We start from the raw sequence: 18,861 nt of genomic DNA on the forward strand, positions 1-18,861 counted from the left end.
CTGTTCATTCTTAATTTCTTAATGCTATTCCCTCTTACCCCCATACAAAATCTACTGACTGTGTATTTCTGCAACTACTCCAGACAATGATGATCATTTCTCTCTGAAAAATTCTGTCCGTGAACCACTTATTTGGGAATTTACTTATATAACATTCTGTACTTCCATTTTCCAAATGTATGTCTTCTTCCCAAACAGACTGTAAAGTTCTTGAAGATAAGGACTGTTTTATAATTTCTTTGTATTCCCCACAGAATTTAGCATTGTGCTATGCATACTTTATTGTTGATAAAAATCTTGAGGAATAAATTTTAAATAAAAAACCTAACAAATTTTATTTTCTAGTTCTTTAATTTTACTAAAATTACTAAAACTAATCTTACTAAAATTAAAGAGCACTAAATGTCTAAAGTAGCAAGTTACTTCTGTATTAAAGATTAAAATTACACTGCCATGAAAAAAAAAAGAAAAACTTAGGCCCAGAAGCATGTTATTGAGCCCAGATGTCTAACTGCAAATGACCGATCTTCAAGGAAAAAAAATCCATCAATCCATTCCAGAAACATGCTGATCCATGTTCCTCATGCTCCTTTTGTTTTGGGGATTGAGGAAGAAGGGAAATTGCAACTTGGTTCATTTCAAAGCAATCTGGAAAAAAAAAAAAAAACATCCAAAAACCAAGTGCGGATTGGGAAATACCTTACAAATCATTCTTTGGAAATAATCTATATTTTAAAATGGGCTAAATAGCACAAAAGCAAAGCTTAACATGTTCTATTCCTAGCTTTGCCACTAAATTGCTATATAATCTTAAATAACTTCTTGATCTCTATTTCCTCACCTGTAATAAAATGAGAGAACTGAATTGGATAAATTTTAATATTACTTTTGTCTCTAATATTCAAAGATCTTTTTTTCTCAAAAAGCTTATTTTATAATCCTCTTTAGCTTATGGGTAATCATAATCAATTTACTTTTTAATTAACCTTTAATCAATTTACTTTTTAAAATTTGAACCATGATTTTAAATGAATTGTTCAATACATATAAAATAACATAAAACTAAATTACAATAGCAGTAGATTACTACTGGTCTAAGGAGGAAATCTATTTAAAAAGTTTTTTAATTGCTTAGAAATGTAAATCTCATAGTTAAAACAAAAACATAATATGAAAAAGCAAGAATTTTAAAAAGGCAAACACAAAAATATTTTATCATGCTTAGGCACTACTAAGAAAGGATACAAATCATTTCTCTAGTGATAATCTGTGACTTCAATGGTACAATTAACTTCTGAATGAAAAAATACCTTCTATGAATGAAAGATGGCACCTTTTCTGCAATTTGTAGTCTTAAAAAGGTACCTGTAGAACTCAGGATCACTCAGCTAGTATATGTTAGAAGTGGAACTTGAATCTAGGTCTTCCTGCCTTTAAGACAAGGTCTCTATCCACTAAAGTCACATTATCACTCCTAAACTTTTTCCACACAAAATGAAAATGAAAGGGATAAGTAAATTATTATTACAGTGACTATATTGTCTTATTTTTAAAAAATTACAGATTCAAAAACAACTATGACAGAATGGACTGAAGACAAAATATACTATGTACTTTAGTACTAAAGAGAGATGCATTCAAGATACAGAATGAGATATATCCTTTTGGACATGGCAAATATGGGAATCTGTTTTATTTGGTTATGTATATTTGTTTTAAAAGATTTTGTTTTGTTTTTACTGGGTAAAAAAGATAGAAAAAACAAAGAAAAATAAATACTAGCTGAAAATAATTTTAATTAAAAAACATTAATAATCTGTTGCCTTATGTAAGAAATGAAACTATTTAAAAAACAATTTTTCAACATAGTCAATGAGGGAATTTATTTTATTTAGCAAAACAGATTTATTATAAAGTGTTTGCTTTTTCCTCCCAATGGGGAATGAGATAGTAAAAGTTAATAAAAATATTACGTTGGATTACTGAAATTAAAAATTATTTTAAATAAAAGCTGCATATTGTGCGGTAGGAAAACAAACTTCCTCTCCGCCCCCCCTCCCCAAGTCACACTGGATTTCTCAAAATAGGTTCTCCCTTTTTTTCTACTGAAAGCCAGGAAAGAACAAATTATCAAAAAAAAAAAAAAAATCTTCCACCAATAAATTCGTTGGCAGGAAATATATTCTTGAATTAAGGAAGGAAGGACTTAATAATGGCAAAATTTTCCAAAATAACACATTGGCAAATAAATATGGAAATAGATGTAACTGCATCACTGACTTATCAATTATTAAGTTTGAAAAATACTAATTTTTTTTCAAAAACTACAAAAAATTAACCATAAAAAAAAAATAAAGAAAATACCTTTTGTATAATCCGAAGAAGAATATTCCATTTCAGGTCCAACTGAGTGAGGGAAAAAAAAGTTATTTACAATCCACTCTATGGCAAAAACAACTTCTGAAATATCAAAATTGCTAAGGGACACAAAGAAAAATTAAAATTAATTAAGCTAAGAAAGTCACTTAAAGTAAGATGCTTGGCAATTAAGGTTTCCTAAAATAAAAGAACCTATTCACAATTATAAACTGAAGGCAGCAACTGAAAAAAATTTGTTGCTAAATTCTCATAAGAAATCACAGAATTGTGAAATTGGAAGGAACCTCATAAATCAACTAAGTTCTATAAGTTTTCTGCAAGTAACTCATTTATCTATTTTAATATTTCCAGTAAAAGAGAACTAGATACTAAAGCCACCCATTGGCTCTAATTATGATGAAGCTTTTTTGAACTTTTTTCCTATAGTTCCTACTTCTACCTTTCACTGACACCCAAAACAAATTTAATCTCTCTTGCACATGAATAAGTCTTTCAGATATATGAAGACAACTATCAAGTCTAAATCTTTTTTTAAACAGGTATTCCACACATTTGTATAATTTCCTAATATTATCATATTACATCTTTTCTTTAACATATCATATTTTCAACATATCTTTATATCATATTCTTTAATTTATAGCTTTAGTGCCTCCCCCCCCAAAAAAAGTAACCATGTTACAGTTTTTAACATGTGTTTCTGGCACATATCAAGCACTTAATAAAAGTCTTGACTAATAAATGACTTGTTGTTTAGTCCTTTGTTCTCAAAGAGGAACCATGACATGCAGGTGAATTGGATTTAAATAAAGGAGGGCTATGCAAAATTACCTGCTTCACTTTCCCCTCTTCCAGAACCATCTGGATCCAATAGAAAAATATAGATCAAGAGGACTGGAGATGGCCCTGAATGAAATAGACACCTTGGCCTTTTTAAACTCAGATCTTCAAAAAATTTTAATTTGACTGAGACCACACCCATTCAATGATTAAGGCTAGATAGCCATTGTGATAAAGAATCTCCTCTTTCACTTAATCAAAAAAAAAAAAAAAAAAAAAGCTAAGGAGATAAAAGGAGATTCTTTTACCTAGCCTACATCACTGAATAAAATAACTTGACTACGGGAATGTGAAAACAAAGTAATCCCCCCCCCCCCAAAAAAAAAAAAATAATAACTTTCTAAATTTCAACTTATTCCATCCACTTTTAATGTGCTCATTGAATGATATCCATAAAAAAAAAAGAAGCAATAATAAGAGCTGCTATTTACTTATAGCACACTCTAAGTTTTACTAAATGCTAACATCATATCATTTAATCCTTACAGGAATCCTATGAAGTAATACTACCCATTTTTAATGGGTTAGAAAACTGGGACTCAGAAAGGCTTGACTTGAGCATAGCTACCAAGTGTCAAGAAGTAGGCGTCAACCTAGTGATACCTTTGTTAAATCATCCAGTATAGTTTTTCTTTCTGAATTAGTTTCACAGCAACAGAGGATGCTGTACAAAATATCAACCAGAAAATCAGTGTTTTGCTTCTTGTCTTCACCAAGCCAATTTAATAATCTTTGATACATAAATTGTATTGCAGGATTGTCACGGAGAGGTTTTACTATTTCTTGAGGTAGTGGAATGAAGTCTCTGTTACTGGCATTTTTTTCTTCGGCTAAGTCCAGCAGAGCTTGGAATATCTGGCATGAAGAGAAAGACTTTAGAAGAGAAGATAAAAAGCTTAAATGCTGTTCTGACTTCAGTTCACCAATATGTTCAATACTCTGTTCTGCAAGTTTACAAACTAAGTCATACAAAGGTCCTTTCCTTAGATGAGATACAGGAACTGGAAGAGCCTCATCCCAACAGAATTCAGAATCTTCACCATCCTCTTCTTCACAACTATCTGTTTTGTTCTCTTCTTTTTTGTTTTCTGTGCTACTTTCAGGCACCTCAGTTATATATTTGATCTTGCAAACTTTTCTTTTTCTTTGTTTCCATGAATTTTCTGCCTTTTGAAGAACTTCTAATAAGGTAGATATGCCCAATAATGATTTCCCATCAGTTTCTTGCGCATTAATTTTCTCAAGACAAATTTCTGATAGACTTGTCCAAAAAGTTTTCAGTACATTCTTCAAAGTTTCAACTACTGTATCATCTCCTTGAGTTTCTGCTTTAGTTTCCCAGGAATTTAGTGTTTCTGCTAACTGATCAAAGAGCTGTTCATTCTGCAGTCTTGGGTCTCTCAGTGCTGTATCAACAAAAGGGATCAACTAAAAATCAAAGGCAAAAAAAAGCATTATTTTTTTTGAGGAAAAAGAATGTGACAAACTGTGAGAATACACAGAAGTTGTTGAAAAATATTTCTCCCTACAATTCTGAAAGTTAAAGATCCTATAGTCATAACTAGAGTCGTCTTGAAATGCTTCTGTAAACTTTCTTTTTTAGCCAAACCTGTGATTTCCCTTAAGTTGAGCTTCGGTTGGAGCTCTTAGGGAGTAATTTCCCTCTATTAATAAAATTTGGGGCAGTGAAACATTAAGTGACTTATTCAGAATCACAAATCCAACACATTTTTCTGATTCTGAGGCTACCTCTCTATTTTTTCATTAAGCAACATGATCTCTCTTAGATATGAAAAAGATTCTTTGTATATTTGTGTTTATCCAAATCTTTTAACTTCACTAAGGGCTGATAGATGATATAGCATATGGTTAAATCCTCACTTCATGATTTTAAGTTTGGATGTAGTAACTATAAAATTGTAGAATATAAGGTTACTCAATGAATAAATGAAGATAAGTAAAAAATTATAAACATCAATATTAAAAAATAAGATATTTTAAAAATAAGTTATTTTATAAATACCTGATCATTGATAAGCATCTTCTGCATTTTTACTGACTCTTCTTTTATACCTAAATGTTGCTGCATTATAAACCGTAAACACTCAAAAAATGCAGATACTACTGCAGAGCGTTCTGAATGGTTGGCTAGGATTCGTTCTGTTGATAGCCTAAGACACATATTAAATGATAAGAACAATAATTTTGCAGTTTTGATTGGTGAATTATCTCATACTCAAATAATTAAAAATAAGAAACATTATGGCACAATAGGTATTATAGAAACATTCTTCCAACACCAGAATGTCACATTCTTAAAACTACTAAACAAATGAGAATAACACTTAATTCTCTCATTTGAAAAGTTCATATCCTAGTTCTGTCACTGAGATATTTTAGGCAAGTCACTTAAATCTTCTGGGTTTCACTTTATTTTTCTATAGAATGAGGAGTATGAACTGGATAATCTTTAATATTTATGAATAATAATATGAACTGGATAATATTTAATAACAATATATAATCTTCTACACTTATAATATAGCTTTGGAGGATAGTGGATAAAATACACAGGAATTACAGCCTGTTCAAGCTTGAAAGAACTTTGGGTGATGGGATAAAAGGGAGCTTGGAGGCCATCTAGGCCAGTTCCCCCACTTTACTAAGGAGTAAACTAATGAGAATCATAAAACTATAAATGTTCAATTCAGGATTTGAATTTGAGTCTTCCTGATCCCAAGTCTATCATTCTCGCCACTTAACCTCCAAAGCTATTAGTATAGAAGATTATATACTATTAACGATTCTCTAGTTCAATCTCCTCATTCTATAGAAGAGAAAATGAAACCTCGAAGATTTAAGTGACTTGCCTAAAATATCTCAGTGACAGAACTAGGATATGAACCCTTCAAACTTTTTATTCCATAATGATCAGTAAAGTCCTCCTTATCCTCCTTGTTAGGCTCCCATACTGTCCTATTGAATAATTACCAACAAGGTAAGTATTAACTTTTTAAGTATGTTAACGTGTATTAACTATAAGTTACTCCCTCATCCTGTCAAAAGAACACCTGTAAGTTCACACATCTAATCCAAGCACAAAAATATTACTATCTATGATTTTTTTTATCCATGGAGACATATAATATTTTGTTTCCTACTTCTCTACTTCTTGAAGAAAATTACTTATACTTAAAATAAGATTTAGGATAGCTTACCCTTTAGTTATATAACTGAAAAAATTTTTGAAGAATTCCAAGTTCAAGTCTGTAGCAGAAGTAGGGATCTTGCTAATAAAAGGCAAGAGATAAGGATATATAACCGTAGCTAAGCCTCTTCCTCCTTCAATAAGAATAGTTGACAGTTTGGGAAAGACATTTTTTTTTGCATTTACATGATTCCAACAGTCCTACCAAAAACAAAAAAATAGAAATAAAATGAATCATTTAATTCATCTCTCAAATTCATCCCTTCTTGTAATGCTCTCCACCACTAAAAACATGAAATTTAAAAAAAAAAAAAAAGATTCAGTCATTCCATAAGCATTAGTCATATTCTTGATATAGTCAAATAAGATAAATCGAAGTTGATCAGAATTCACATGGATAAACATTAAATTTAGAATAATTCTACCAGGGCTACTTTCCAAAAATGACAACTCAATCTGTCAAGACTCATATATGTTGTCCTTATTTGTCTACAAATTATTAAGTATTAATGGTTGTTGCTTTAAGTAAGAAACTAAATGTAAGTTTTGTGAATTGCTTATTTCTATATCCAGGTTAAAATTTGTACCAAGATTTAAATGAAACTTCTACCATCTTTTTGTTTGCATAATGGACTTCTTTATGTTTAAAGACAGATATTCACCATTAACAAACAAGGGACAAAAATAATTTTGCAGTTCTCTTACATACCTCAATTGTAGTAAGGATATAAAGCACAGCTTCCCAAAGTGGTGGACAAACTATTGGATCACTTTCATCAATGTTAACAAGAACTGCAGGAGATATTTTGGATGATTCAGCTTTCACAGACTGAGGAATATACTGACAAAAGGCAGAAACTAACTCAAAAAAAGCTGAACGAACCTAAAGGAGGCAACAAAGAGAAATAATATAAAAGTTACGAACACTTGAAAAGCTGTGTTAAAACTGAGGCCTAGTTTTTTTCATTTCTCTTACAGACATAAAAATATCCAAAAATAAAATACATGGATATGGTTTTCTTGTTTTTGTCTTAAAAAATAGAGAGCATAGTTAATATGCACATCAAAAAACAACAATTTTCAAACCTATTAACCAGAATTTCAATTAACTCTGATTTTCCATAACAATACAGGAAAATATCAATGGCTCCAAGTTCTTGTGAGGAGAAATGTAGATCTTCTTGAAAATTAGATATGTAAATGTCAAATATATATACAACCAAAACATTAATGACTAAAAAATGACAGAATTTACTTCAAGTAAGCCATCAGAATTGATCAAAGAAATGTAAATATGTAATTACTTAAGGTATTATTCTAAAGTGGAGAGAGATTAAGATAGACATTAAAATTTTAAAAGGACAAAAATACCTGGGATGAACTATGTTTTCCATACTTCCAAAATTTGTTGTGTGATAGAAGAGGTTTGAGTTTCAGCTCTACAGAGGAAATCTCACTAGGAGGCAACATGCAAAGCAGTTTCTTTAAAGCCAACAGGGAAGAAGTTAAAATTCGAAAATATTTGGCTTCTCTTTCTTCTTCTGCAACAGTTCTTAATTTGAAAGGGTAATGGAATATGTATTAAATATGAACAAAACAAATAATAAAAGTAAAAATTATATATTATTAAGACACAAATGCTCATTATAAAATCATTACAACAACTACCAAATTAATCAATAAGCATATATTAAGTATTTACTCTGTCAAAGATTGTGCTAAAGGGAATACACAAAGAGGAACAATCTTTCCCTCAAGGTATTTTCATTCTAGAGGAGACAAAATATATATGTATATAAACACACACACACACACACACATACATATAGATATAAGCATATACATGAAATATGTAATTTTTAACAGAGTGCCTTACATAATATGGATGTGATTTTTTTTTCCCCCTGAGGCAACTGGGATTAAGACAGCTAGGAAGTGTTAAGTGTCAGAGGTCACATTTGAATTCAGGTCCTCCTGACTTCAGGGCCACTGAGCTGCTTCATATGCCCCATAATGTAAGTGTTAAGAAAGATTTGCTGAATAAATGAAAATTTATATTCAGAGGTTTTAGCCTGGAGGATTTAAATCCTTGCCCCACCCTCTGTGGCTGACCTCTAAGGCTCTCTTTTCTCTCTTAGTGAGAATAATCAATTAATCCATAAATATTTATTAGGTTCCTACTGTGACAGGTGAAAGATGAGATGACTGAGGAAACAAAGATATATACTTCCAAGAATCTCAGTTTACTTATCAATACATGCCTATTGCCCAACAAATTGAGAGTAGTAGCCTTCCTCACCTTTGGCACTAAACTCCAAATACAGAGGAAACGAACTTTTATGCATTAAAAACAATTAATCAAAAAAGACCAATTAATTAAAAGAAAATAATTAAGCAGGTTACAAAATTAAGTAATCTGATTTCTAATTGAAGGAAAGATTAGGGAGAATGAACAGGTGCAATTCTCTGAAATCAGAAAAAGAAGTATCCTATTCCCCCCCAAAATGTCTGTATATAATTAAATGAACATAGAAACAATAGCTAACCAGTACAAGGCCGGTTATCAGATAAAAAAGCACAGGTTGCTTGAGATACATAATTGTGAGAAAACACCTTAATCTTTGGATCTGATTGAATACTATACATAACCTAGAGATCTTTTATTAAGAGTCTCTAAGCAGCAGGTAAAGAGGATCCAACTTCTTACCCACACACGCCTAGGTTCAAACAATGAAATAAAGTCCTCTCACAATTCTCATAAATTGAATTAAAATTTTCTCATAGTTCTTAGAAATTTGACTAAACCCATAACTAAATAGGAAGGGAGCTGAGCTAACTCCAAAATTAAGTCACAAGATGAAATCAGTGTGAAATCAGTGTGGCTCACAATCTCCATTATCACTTTCTGTTCTAACATCCTCTGTTCCTTTACTACAATGTGTCAGATACTTTGCAATTCCTGCTCTCAAGGGGCTCACAATTTAATGTGGAAAATAAACACATGTATAGAAGATAAACAGGAAATAAAGAAGAAGCTAGAATGAAGAGGGATTGGCAAAGGCTCCTAGTAGAAGCTGAAATTTTACTTGGAACTTAAAAGGAAATCATGGAAGCAACAAAGACAAGAAGTGAGAGAATTTCAGGCATAGGGAACAGCCACAAATATCCAGAACCAAAAGATAAGTGACTTGAGTTCATGAGATATCAAAAAGGTCAATATCACTGATCAAAGAATATGGGAGAGAGTAAGGCTGGAAAGGTAAGAGGAGGCAGCTAAGTTATAGAGGGCTTTGAATGCCCAGCAGAGGAACTACTATCTGATCCAGGAGGTTATAGGGAGACTTGGGAATCAATTTAGGAAAATCATTTTGTTATTCTCAAAAGAGGACCAATGATATCAGGAAAGAGTTTTCTTGACTTGTAACTGAATTGGATTTAAGTGAGACAGGGCTATGCAAAGTCTCTAGCCTCCCTCTCTCCTTCACAGCCTTCTGGATCTAACCTTAGAGTGAGCTTTTACTCTTCCCTTTCCCTTTCTCAATTTCCCTTAACATTACTGCATTTCAAATTTATCCTGTACACACCTTGTTGGTACATAAGTGTTTACAAGTTGTCTTACCATCAGACTGCAAAAATCCTTAGAAGGATGAACTGGAGGGGTTTTTTTTTAGGATTTTTTATTTCTCTCTCTCTGCATTTAGCATATACTGCATGGAACATAACAGAATTTTATAAATGCTTGTTAAATCACTGACTCCTATATATGGGAGATATAGGAGTCACATTGATGCTTTCTATTATTCCTTTTTCTCTACACAGCTGGTTACCCTAAGTCAGGTCCTCATTACCCCTCACCTTAATTATTTCAAAAGCCTATAAAAACTAGACTTCCACAGCTTTAAAATTTTTCTTCAAACCATCCTCCAAAGAGTTGCCAAAATAAATCTTTGTGAAGCACAAATTTAATCACATTCCTCTGCTCAACTTCTTCAATGGCCCTTAATTGTCTCCAAAAGAAAAATTTTTTTAAGTCTTCAACATTTACACTCTTTTGCACTCAGATTTCAGCCTATCTTTCTAGACTTGCTCTACATTACTATCCTTTCACAAATTCTCTGTTCCAGCTGACTTACTGAATAGGATTTCCTCTCCAACTTCCATGTAACAGAACATGTTAAAAACATGCTAGGCATGCATTCCCTCTTCAGGTCCACCTCTTAGAATTTCTAATTTATTTCAAGGCTAAAACTCATATCCTATTTCCTATGGGAAGTCTTTCCAAATCTGTTCATGTTAAATACCCTCTCCTTTTCCCTCAAATTCCCATGTAGATAAGTATATCCAGTTAAATATTATATCCCACAGTGGACGATAAATGAATTGATAGCAAAGACTCTTTTAGGCCCAGTGCCTGCACATAGCAAACACTTAACTGAGTAGGATTTAAGTTCCCATTGTACATTATATGTCCACAGCATGTATTACACATATATACATCATATATATTATGGGTGTTTTAAAATTACAGTATACTGTTCTCTACTCCTAACAATATACAACATTTTTTCCACTATCCCTCTCATCACTTTGTCTGGAGATAATATATTACTAAATAAGGGATTCTAGAAGTTATAAAATTATTAAAGTTGATGACGGTAAGAAGATCACTGGAAACTGAAATGACTGGATGTAGGAATAAAATACCTCTTTGATGAAGACTCTAAAAGTTTAAACAACCTCCTATTATGTTCACAGGGTTATTTATGATTCTTTAATCATTCTCCATAAGCAGGGATAAATGGGAAAAGGGCTGCTGCTACATTTGACCAGGAAAAAAGTAAGGTGGAACAAATTAAAATATTTTATTTGCAAAATCAAAATACATGGGAAAATATTTTGTAGTGAAAATGTAATAGGTGATTTTGAACATTGCAAGAAGACACACAAGTAGGTGAATCACTATAAATTCTTTCCACAATAAGGTTCAAAAATTATGGAAATTAGGTCTTCCATTCTATAGAGATTCCCAATTATGAGGGTCAGAAATTATAATTACTTGAGTCATATAATGGAAAAACAAGGAAAAAAGAACATTAACAAAACAAAGTAAAAACAAAAAACAAAGAAGACTATCACCTTTTGTTTTCCATATGTGTCCAACATAATAGAGAAAATATACTTGGAAAAAATTTTCATTCATTTACTTTGATAAAAACTACTTTAGTGAATAAAATCTTCATTTAGAAGTCATTTTTTTTTTAACTCAAATTGTCCTTTAATAAATAACGAGCTATATCTAGGTGAATTCATAATGAAAAAAAGTGGCCCCTTAATATGAGATAAATAGAAATGTAGTATAACTTACTGTGGGTCACTAAGTGTATCTGCTGTTTCTTTTAGAAGATGATCCTGTAGCACCTATACAAGGTGAAAAGAAATAGACCACAGTCACTTAATAAGAGATTTAATTGCAGTCAATGAAGGACAGATATAGCATGGATCTGTTAAGTTAAAGCTAATTCTAATAAGATTTTCAAACTCTTCCTTATCAAAATTATTTCCAGAGTTGGTACAAGGTATCAAAAAACTGATTTGAGTTTCTCCTCTTTTATACAATACAGACTACACATTTATATAGGTACCACTTAAATCAATCATCTCTACTACCTGTAATATAGCTAAAAACATAGGAGCAAAAAAAAATATCTATGAACAGGCACAAAATATGTTACCATGTCCATAAACAAAATATCATATATTTTACCCATAAAATGATTTCACAAGCTCTTAACTCAATTCTAACAAGTTTCATTGTATTCCTAATTGACAGGCGTTCAAAGCTTAAAATTTGAAAGGAGGTAGTTAAGAGAGACAGCACACTAACTGGAATTAGAGACAAGCCAAGAAGAAGGGCAAACAAGAAGAAACAAAAATTTCCTATCTTTTACTACTTTATTTCTAAAGTACGGAATGGAAACAAAGAAAAAATTAATTTTACTATATTGTGAATGCTTTCAATGTTTTTAATCCAAAAAAAAGTTAGAGGAAGAAAGGGAAGGAGGGGAAAGGAAGAAGGAAAGGAGAGGGAGAGAGACAGAAACAAAAAAAGAACTTTGACCATAGAAAGCTACCATGATGACAGGGAAAACCAAAACACCATCTCAAGAGTACCAAATGTCTACATGCCAAACCTCAAAGTGGCAAATAAACTGGTCTCAAGCTCAATGAGCCTTTTCTGAAAAATTCATAATGGATTTTAACAGTCAAATAAGAGAATGTAGAAGAAAAACTGTGGGAAAAAAAAGAGATATGAAAGAAAAGAGTCAATAAATTGGAAAAGGACAAAAATTGACTAGAGACAACAACACATTTAAAAGTAGAATTAGTAGTGGCAGCTAGGTAGGACAGTGAATGGTTAGAGCACCAGCCCTTAAGTCAAGAGGACTTGAGTGCAAATTTGACCTCAGACACTTAACATTTTCTAGCTGTGTGATCCTAGGCAAGTCACTTTTAACCCCAACTGCCTCAGGGGGAAAAAAAATTAGAATTAGCCAAATGGAAAAGTAAGTACAAAAGCTAAGTGAAGAAAACCATACATTAAAACTAGAACTGGGCAAACGGGAGCTAATAATTCTATGAGACATCAAAAACCAAAAAAAAAGAATGAAAAAATAGAAGGAAATGTAAAAACAACAGACCTGGAAAATAAATCAGGAGAGACAACTTAAGAATTATTGGACTACTCTAAAACTATGATCAAAAAAGAGCCTGCACAGCATCTTTCAAGAAATCATTAAAGAAAACTATCCTGATAAACTAGAATCAAAGGGCAAAATAATCATTGAAAAATCCATTGATCACCTCCTAAAAGAGATCCCACAAGGAAAACTCTCAAGTAATATTGTAGCAAAATTCCAGAACTATAAGGTCAAGAAGAAAATATCTTTAAGCTGCCAGAAAGAAACAATTCAAGTATCATGGGGCTAGTGAGAATTATCCAGGATTTGGCAGCTTTTACAATAAAGCATCAGAGGGCCTGGAATATCATATACCAGAGGACAAAGAAGCTTGGATTATAATCAAGAATCAACTACCCAGTAGGATTGAGGATAATTTTTCTGGAGAGAAGATGGACCTCCAATAAAGCAGGTAACTTTCAATCATTTCTGATGAAAATATGATCTTCAAATATAAGACTCATGAGAAACATAAAAAGGAAAAGAGGAAAGGAAAAAAAAAAAAAAACCAAACATGTTATTTAAAGAACTGTTTATATCCCTCCATGGGAAGTCGATATTTGTAACTCTTGAGAACTGAATCTTTTATTAGGGCAGTTAGAAGGTGTACACATAGACAGAGTGTATGCATATAAGTTGACTCTGATGTGATGATACTAAAAAAAAGACATTAAAACATAGAAAAAGGATTGTACTGGGAGAAGAGGAAAGAAGAGGTAAAGTGGGACAAATTAGATAGTATGAAGAAGTACAAAAGACCTATTTACAATACAGGGAAAGATGGGAGGGGATAAACAATGTCTAAAGCTTAATCTCATCATATCTGCCTCAAAGAGAAAAAACACACTCAGATGAGTATAGAAATTTTTCTTACTCTATAAGGAAGCAGAAGAAAGGGGAAAGAAAAGGGTAGGGGGCTTGATAGAAGGGAGGGAAGAAACAGTAAGAGAAAGGAAGGATAAGAGAAGAGAGAAGATGTAAGGACAGAGTGAGGAAGGGGTTGGTCAAAAATAAAACACTAGTAAAGAAGGACAAGTTAGAAAGAGAGAAAAAAGTATAAACAAGGGAGAAAATAAGACAGAGGGAAATACACAGGTGGTAAACATAACTGAATGGGAATGGGAAGAACTTTAACAGAAAGAAGTGGATTAAAAAAAGAATCCTACAAAAAGTTGTTTATAAGAAACACATCTGAAACAGAGATACATGCAAAATAGAAGGTAAAAGGCTAGAGCAAAATATTGCATGCTTTAGCAGAAGCAAAAAAAAAGCAGGGTTAGCAATTATGATCTGAGGCAATTTCATCTACTCATTCAGTACTGTAGCGGCCAAAAAATTATTTTCTACCTAAAAAATAATTATGAAATTAATCTGTAAAAAACAAAAGGCCAAAAATATGAAGGGAATTTTTTTTTAAAAAAAGATAAAGGACAGTGGCTTTGCCTTACCAAACCTAAAATTACATTTTAAAGCAGCAGTCACAAAAACCATTTGGTACAAACTAAGATACAGAGTGGTGGATCAGAAGAATAGATTAGGCACACAAGACACAATAGTCAAAGACTCTAGCTTCTGGAATAAGAACTCATTATTTGACAAAAATTGCTGGGAAAACTGAAAAACAGTATGACCTAGAAACTGGGCATAGAGCAACAACATATACCTTATACCAAGATACAATCAAAACTGGTACATGATTTGATTATATAGGGAGATCCTATAGGCAAATCAGGAGAGTAAAGGATAGTTTACCTGTCACATCTTTAGAGAAAGGAGAAATTTATGACCAAACAAGAACTAGAGAACATTATGAAAAACAAAATGGATACTTTTGTAACATTAAATTTAACACAAACAAAACCAATATGCAGCCAAGATAAGGGAAGCAAAAATCTGCAAAACAATTTTTACAGCCAATGTTTCTGATAAAAACCTCATTTCTAAAATATATGGAGAACTAAGTCGAATTTATAAGAATACAAGTCATTCCCCAATTGGTAAATGGTAAAAGGATATGAGCAATTTTCAGATGAAGAAATTAACGCCATCTATAATCATATGAAATAAATGGTCTAAATCACTATTGATTAGAAAAATGCAAATTAAAACAACTCTGAGGGACTAACACCTAATCAGATTGGCTAAGATTACAAAATATTGTGATATTTTGTATATATATAGTACAATATATAATATATAATATAAGATAAATATTGGAGATGTAGGAAAATTAGGACTCCAATGCATTGTTGATGGAGTTTTGAACTGATCCAATCATTCTGGAGAGCAATATGGAACTATGTACAAAGAACTATGCATACCCTTTGATCCAGCAGTGCCACTACTAGACCTGTATTCCAAAGAGATCATAAAAGTGGGAAAATGACCCACATGTGTAAAATGCTTATAGCAGCTCTTTTTTGAAGTAGAAAAAAATTGGAAAATGAGTGAATGCTCATCAATGGAGAAATGACTAAGTTATAATATATGAATGTAATGGAATATTATTGTTTTACAAAAAATGATAAGTTGATTTCAGAAAAGCCTGGAAAGACTTACATGAACCAATCCTGAGTGAAGTGAGCAGAACCAAGAAAACATTATACACACCAATGACCATACTGTGTGGTGATAGACTAGCTCTTCTCAGCAATTCAGTAATCCAATAAAATATGGATGGAAAATATCACATATCTGGAGAGAGAACTAGAGAGACTGAAGGTGGATCAAAGCATACTACTTTCATCTTTTTCTTGTTTTGTTTTTTTCCTTTGTCGTGGCTTTTCCCTTTTGTTCTGATTTTTCTTTCCCAACATGACTCACATGGAAATATATTAAAAATGAATGTACATATATTGGATTTAACATATATTTTAACATATTTAACATGTATTGGACTACCTGCCATCAAGGGGAGGGGGTGGGAGGAAGGAGGGGAAAATTTGGAACAGAAGGTTTTGCAAGGGTCAATGTTGAAAAATTACCCATGGGGGCAGCTAGATGGTACAGTGGTTAGAGAAACAGCCCTGAAGTCAGGAGGAATTGAGTTCAAATATGACCTTAGACACTTAATACTTCCTAGCCGTGTGACCCTGGGGCTTGCAAGTCACTTAACCTCAATTTCCTCAGGAAAAAAAAAAAAAAGAAAAAGAAAAGAAAAATTACCCATGCATATATTTTGTAAATAAAAAGCTTAAAAAAAATGTAGATATAAAACCTATATCAGATTGCTTGCTAGAGTGGCGAGAGGGGAGGAAAGGAAAGGAGAGAGAAAAAAATCTGGAACTCAAAATCTTATAAAAATGAATGCTAAAATCATTTTTTTCATTTAATTAGAGAAATCCCACTTCAGACTGTAACTTAGATGATTTTCCCTCCTTTTTCCAAAACATAGATCTAATATTATACTCCTGTTCAATTAGCTCCAATGGCTTTCTATAACCTCCAGCATTTAAATACAAACTTCCCTATTTGGCACTTAAAAGTGAGTCATAAATCTGGCCTCTTCCTTACATCTTACTCCCTACTCCACACATTTCAAGACAAAGTAACATTGGCCTACTTGTACTTTCTTAAACGTGATACTTCATCTCCACCTCCATGCCTATGAAAAATCATGGAAGTCTCTCTTATCTAGAATGCTCTGTCCCCTCACTTCTGCCTTTCAGTTTCCGTGGCTTCCTTTAAGACTTAATTCAAAAAACAAAAAACAAAGCAAACCAAAAAGACTCATACCATTTTCTGTAGATCTTTTCCCCTCGCACCCCCCAGAATGCTAACGCCATGTCAGATTATTTTTATCTTCTGTGTGTGTATACACATGTTTATATGTGTGTATGAATATATATATATATACATACATACAGGTGAACATGTGTTCTGGGGGAGAGGTAAGGGTATGTGTAGAGAGAGATAGAGTGCATAGTCAGATAGTTACAGGGTGTTTCCTCTACTAGAATAAAAAACACTCCTTAAGGAATATTCAAGAGTTCTATTTTGTCTTTCTTTGTACTTGTAGCACTTACCACAATTTCTAGCACATATTATGTGCTTAATAAATTCTTGATTGACCAACTAGAAGGTAATAATTGAAGGAAAAAAACTTACTGATCCTTGAAAATTAAAAAGAAAAAAAAAGGACTGCAAAAAATTGGAATCTAAGGGGAATACCTGAAAGAATGGTTAAACTTATTAAGATGTATGAATGTAGATTGCTATTCCATAACAAATTGTGAACGAGATTAGAAAAATATGAACCACTGCCAAGTCAAATGAACAGAAGTAGAACAGTTTCTACAAGGACAACATGATAAAGGAAAACAATTATGAAAAATAAAAGCAGTGACCATCTGTGAGCTCCAGAGAGTTAATGAACTCTAGATGAAGAAAGAAAACATTTTGCACATGGCCAGTGTGTGGATCTGTTTTGCCTGATTATGTTTTCTTGGTTTTTAATTGAGGGATAAGTGAAAGAAGGGCTGAAAAAAAAATTAAGGAAAGATACTGAAATGTTATTTTTAAATGTACAAGAGGAAAATAAACAAGCAGGGCAGCCTTTAGAAGAGAAAAATAGACAAACTGGACAGTTTTATTATATGCTGTTTATAAAAAGAGTATAAAAAAATGGAAATTCTAGTTTCATATACAATCTTCTTTTTGCATTCTTCAGTGTATAAAGAAATGCTCAGTCTCACTAGTGGCTCTGTATCCCAAAGAAATCATAAAAAAGAGAAAAGGACCTATAGGTGCAAAAATGTTTGTAGCAGTTCTTTTTGTAGTGGTAAGGAACTGAAAATTGAATGGATGCTCATCAGTTGGAGAATGGCTGAACAAGTTATGGTATATGAATGTAATGTTACTGTTCTATAAGAAAAGATCAGCACGATGATTTTAGAAAGGCCTGGTAAGACTTACATGAACTGACGCTAAGTGAAGTGAGCCACAGCATTGTACATAGTAACAACAAAATTATATGATGATCAACTGTGATGGGTATAGCACTTCTCAACATGCCTTAACTGCAGTGATTTAAGGCAATTCCAACAGACTTGAAATGGAAAATGACATCTGCAACCAGAGAAAAAACTATGGAGACTAATGTGGATTAAAGCACAATATTTTTACACCTTTTTGTTTTGTTTTGTTTTGTTTGTTAATTTTTTTTTTCCTCTTTTGGTTTGAATTTTCTTGCAGAAATGACAAATGTGGAAATATGTTTAAAAGAATTGCACATATTTAACTTATAATCAGATTGCTTGCTGCCTTGGGGATAAGGGAGGGAAAGGAGAAAAATCTAGAACACAAAGTCTTACAAAAATTAATGTTGAAAACTATCTTCATATATATTTGAAAAATAAAATAGTATTGAAATGTTTTTCAATGTATCTAGTGTTAAAAAAAAAAAGAATGTTTATTTTGGTCTTTTAACGTCAGGAAGAAAAAATGAACAGGATGGAACAATCAGAAGTTTCAATAAAACTTTTTTAAAGTTAGTCTATGTTTAGGATAAGGAAATGTATAATGCTTCTTAGGAAGAAATAAATAAATGAATATTACAAAAATGAATAAAAATAGTTTTATCATTTAAAGGGTAAAATTATTTTGCATTTACTTTTTAATATATTTTGCATATTTGTATCTGTGAATTTGGTGCTTCCTTTCCAATAGAATGTAAGCTCTTCAAAAGCACTTTCATTT

At 32.1% G+C, this 18,861-nt stretch overlaps 1 protein-coding gene across 3 annotated transcripts in view; it reads right to left on the bottom strand.

Annotated features, from left to right (window-relative positions):
- The window catches only part of LTN1 (listerin E3 ubiquitin protein ligase 1), an 82,403-nt gene that overhangs the window by 43,149 nt on the left and 20,393 nt on the right, over positions 1-18,861 (bottom strand). For all 3 annotated transcript variants that reach the window (XM_012544345.2, XM_031959250.1, XM_031959249.1), the window contains exons 5-11: positions 11,793-11,845; positions 7,799-7,979; positions 7,137-7,310; positions 6,438-6,628; positions 5,243-5,390; positions 3,823-4,647; positions 2,365-2,406 (exon numbers count right to left, since the gene is read on the bottom strand). In XM_012544345.2, coding sequence (XP_012399799.1) covers positions 2,365-2,406; positions 3,823-4,647; positions 5,243-5,390; positions 6,438-6,628; positions 7,137-7,310; positions 7,799-7,979; positions 11,793-11,845 — 1,614 coding nt within the window. The remainder of the gene's footprint in view (positions 1-2,364; positions 2,407-3,822; positions 4,648-5,242; positions 5,391-6,437; positions 6,629-7,136; positions 7,311-7,798; positions 7,980-11,792; positions 11,846-18,861) is intronic.

Source organism: Sarcophilus harrisii, chromosome 3, assembly GCF_902635505.1.
Source record: "Sarcophilus harrisii chromosome 3, mSarHar1.11, whole genome shotgun sequence".
Classification (NCBI taxonomy): domain Eukaryota; kingdom Metazoa; phylum Chordata; class Mammalia; order Dasyuromorphia; family Dasyuridae; genus Sarcophilus; species Sarcophilus harrisii.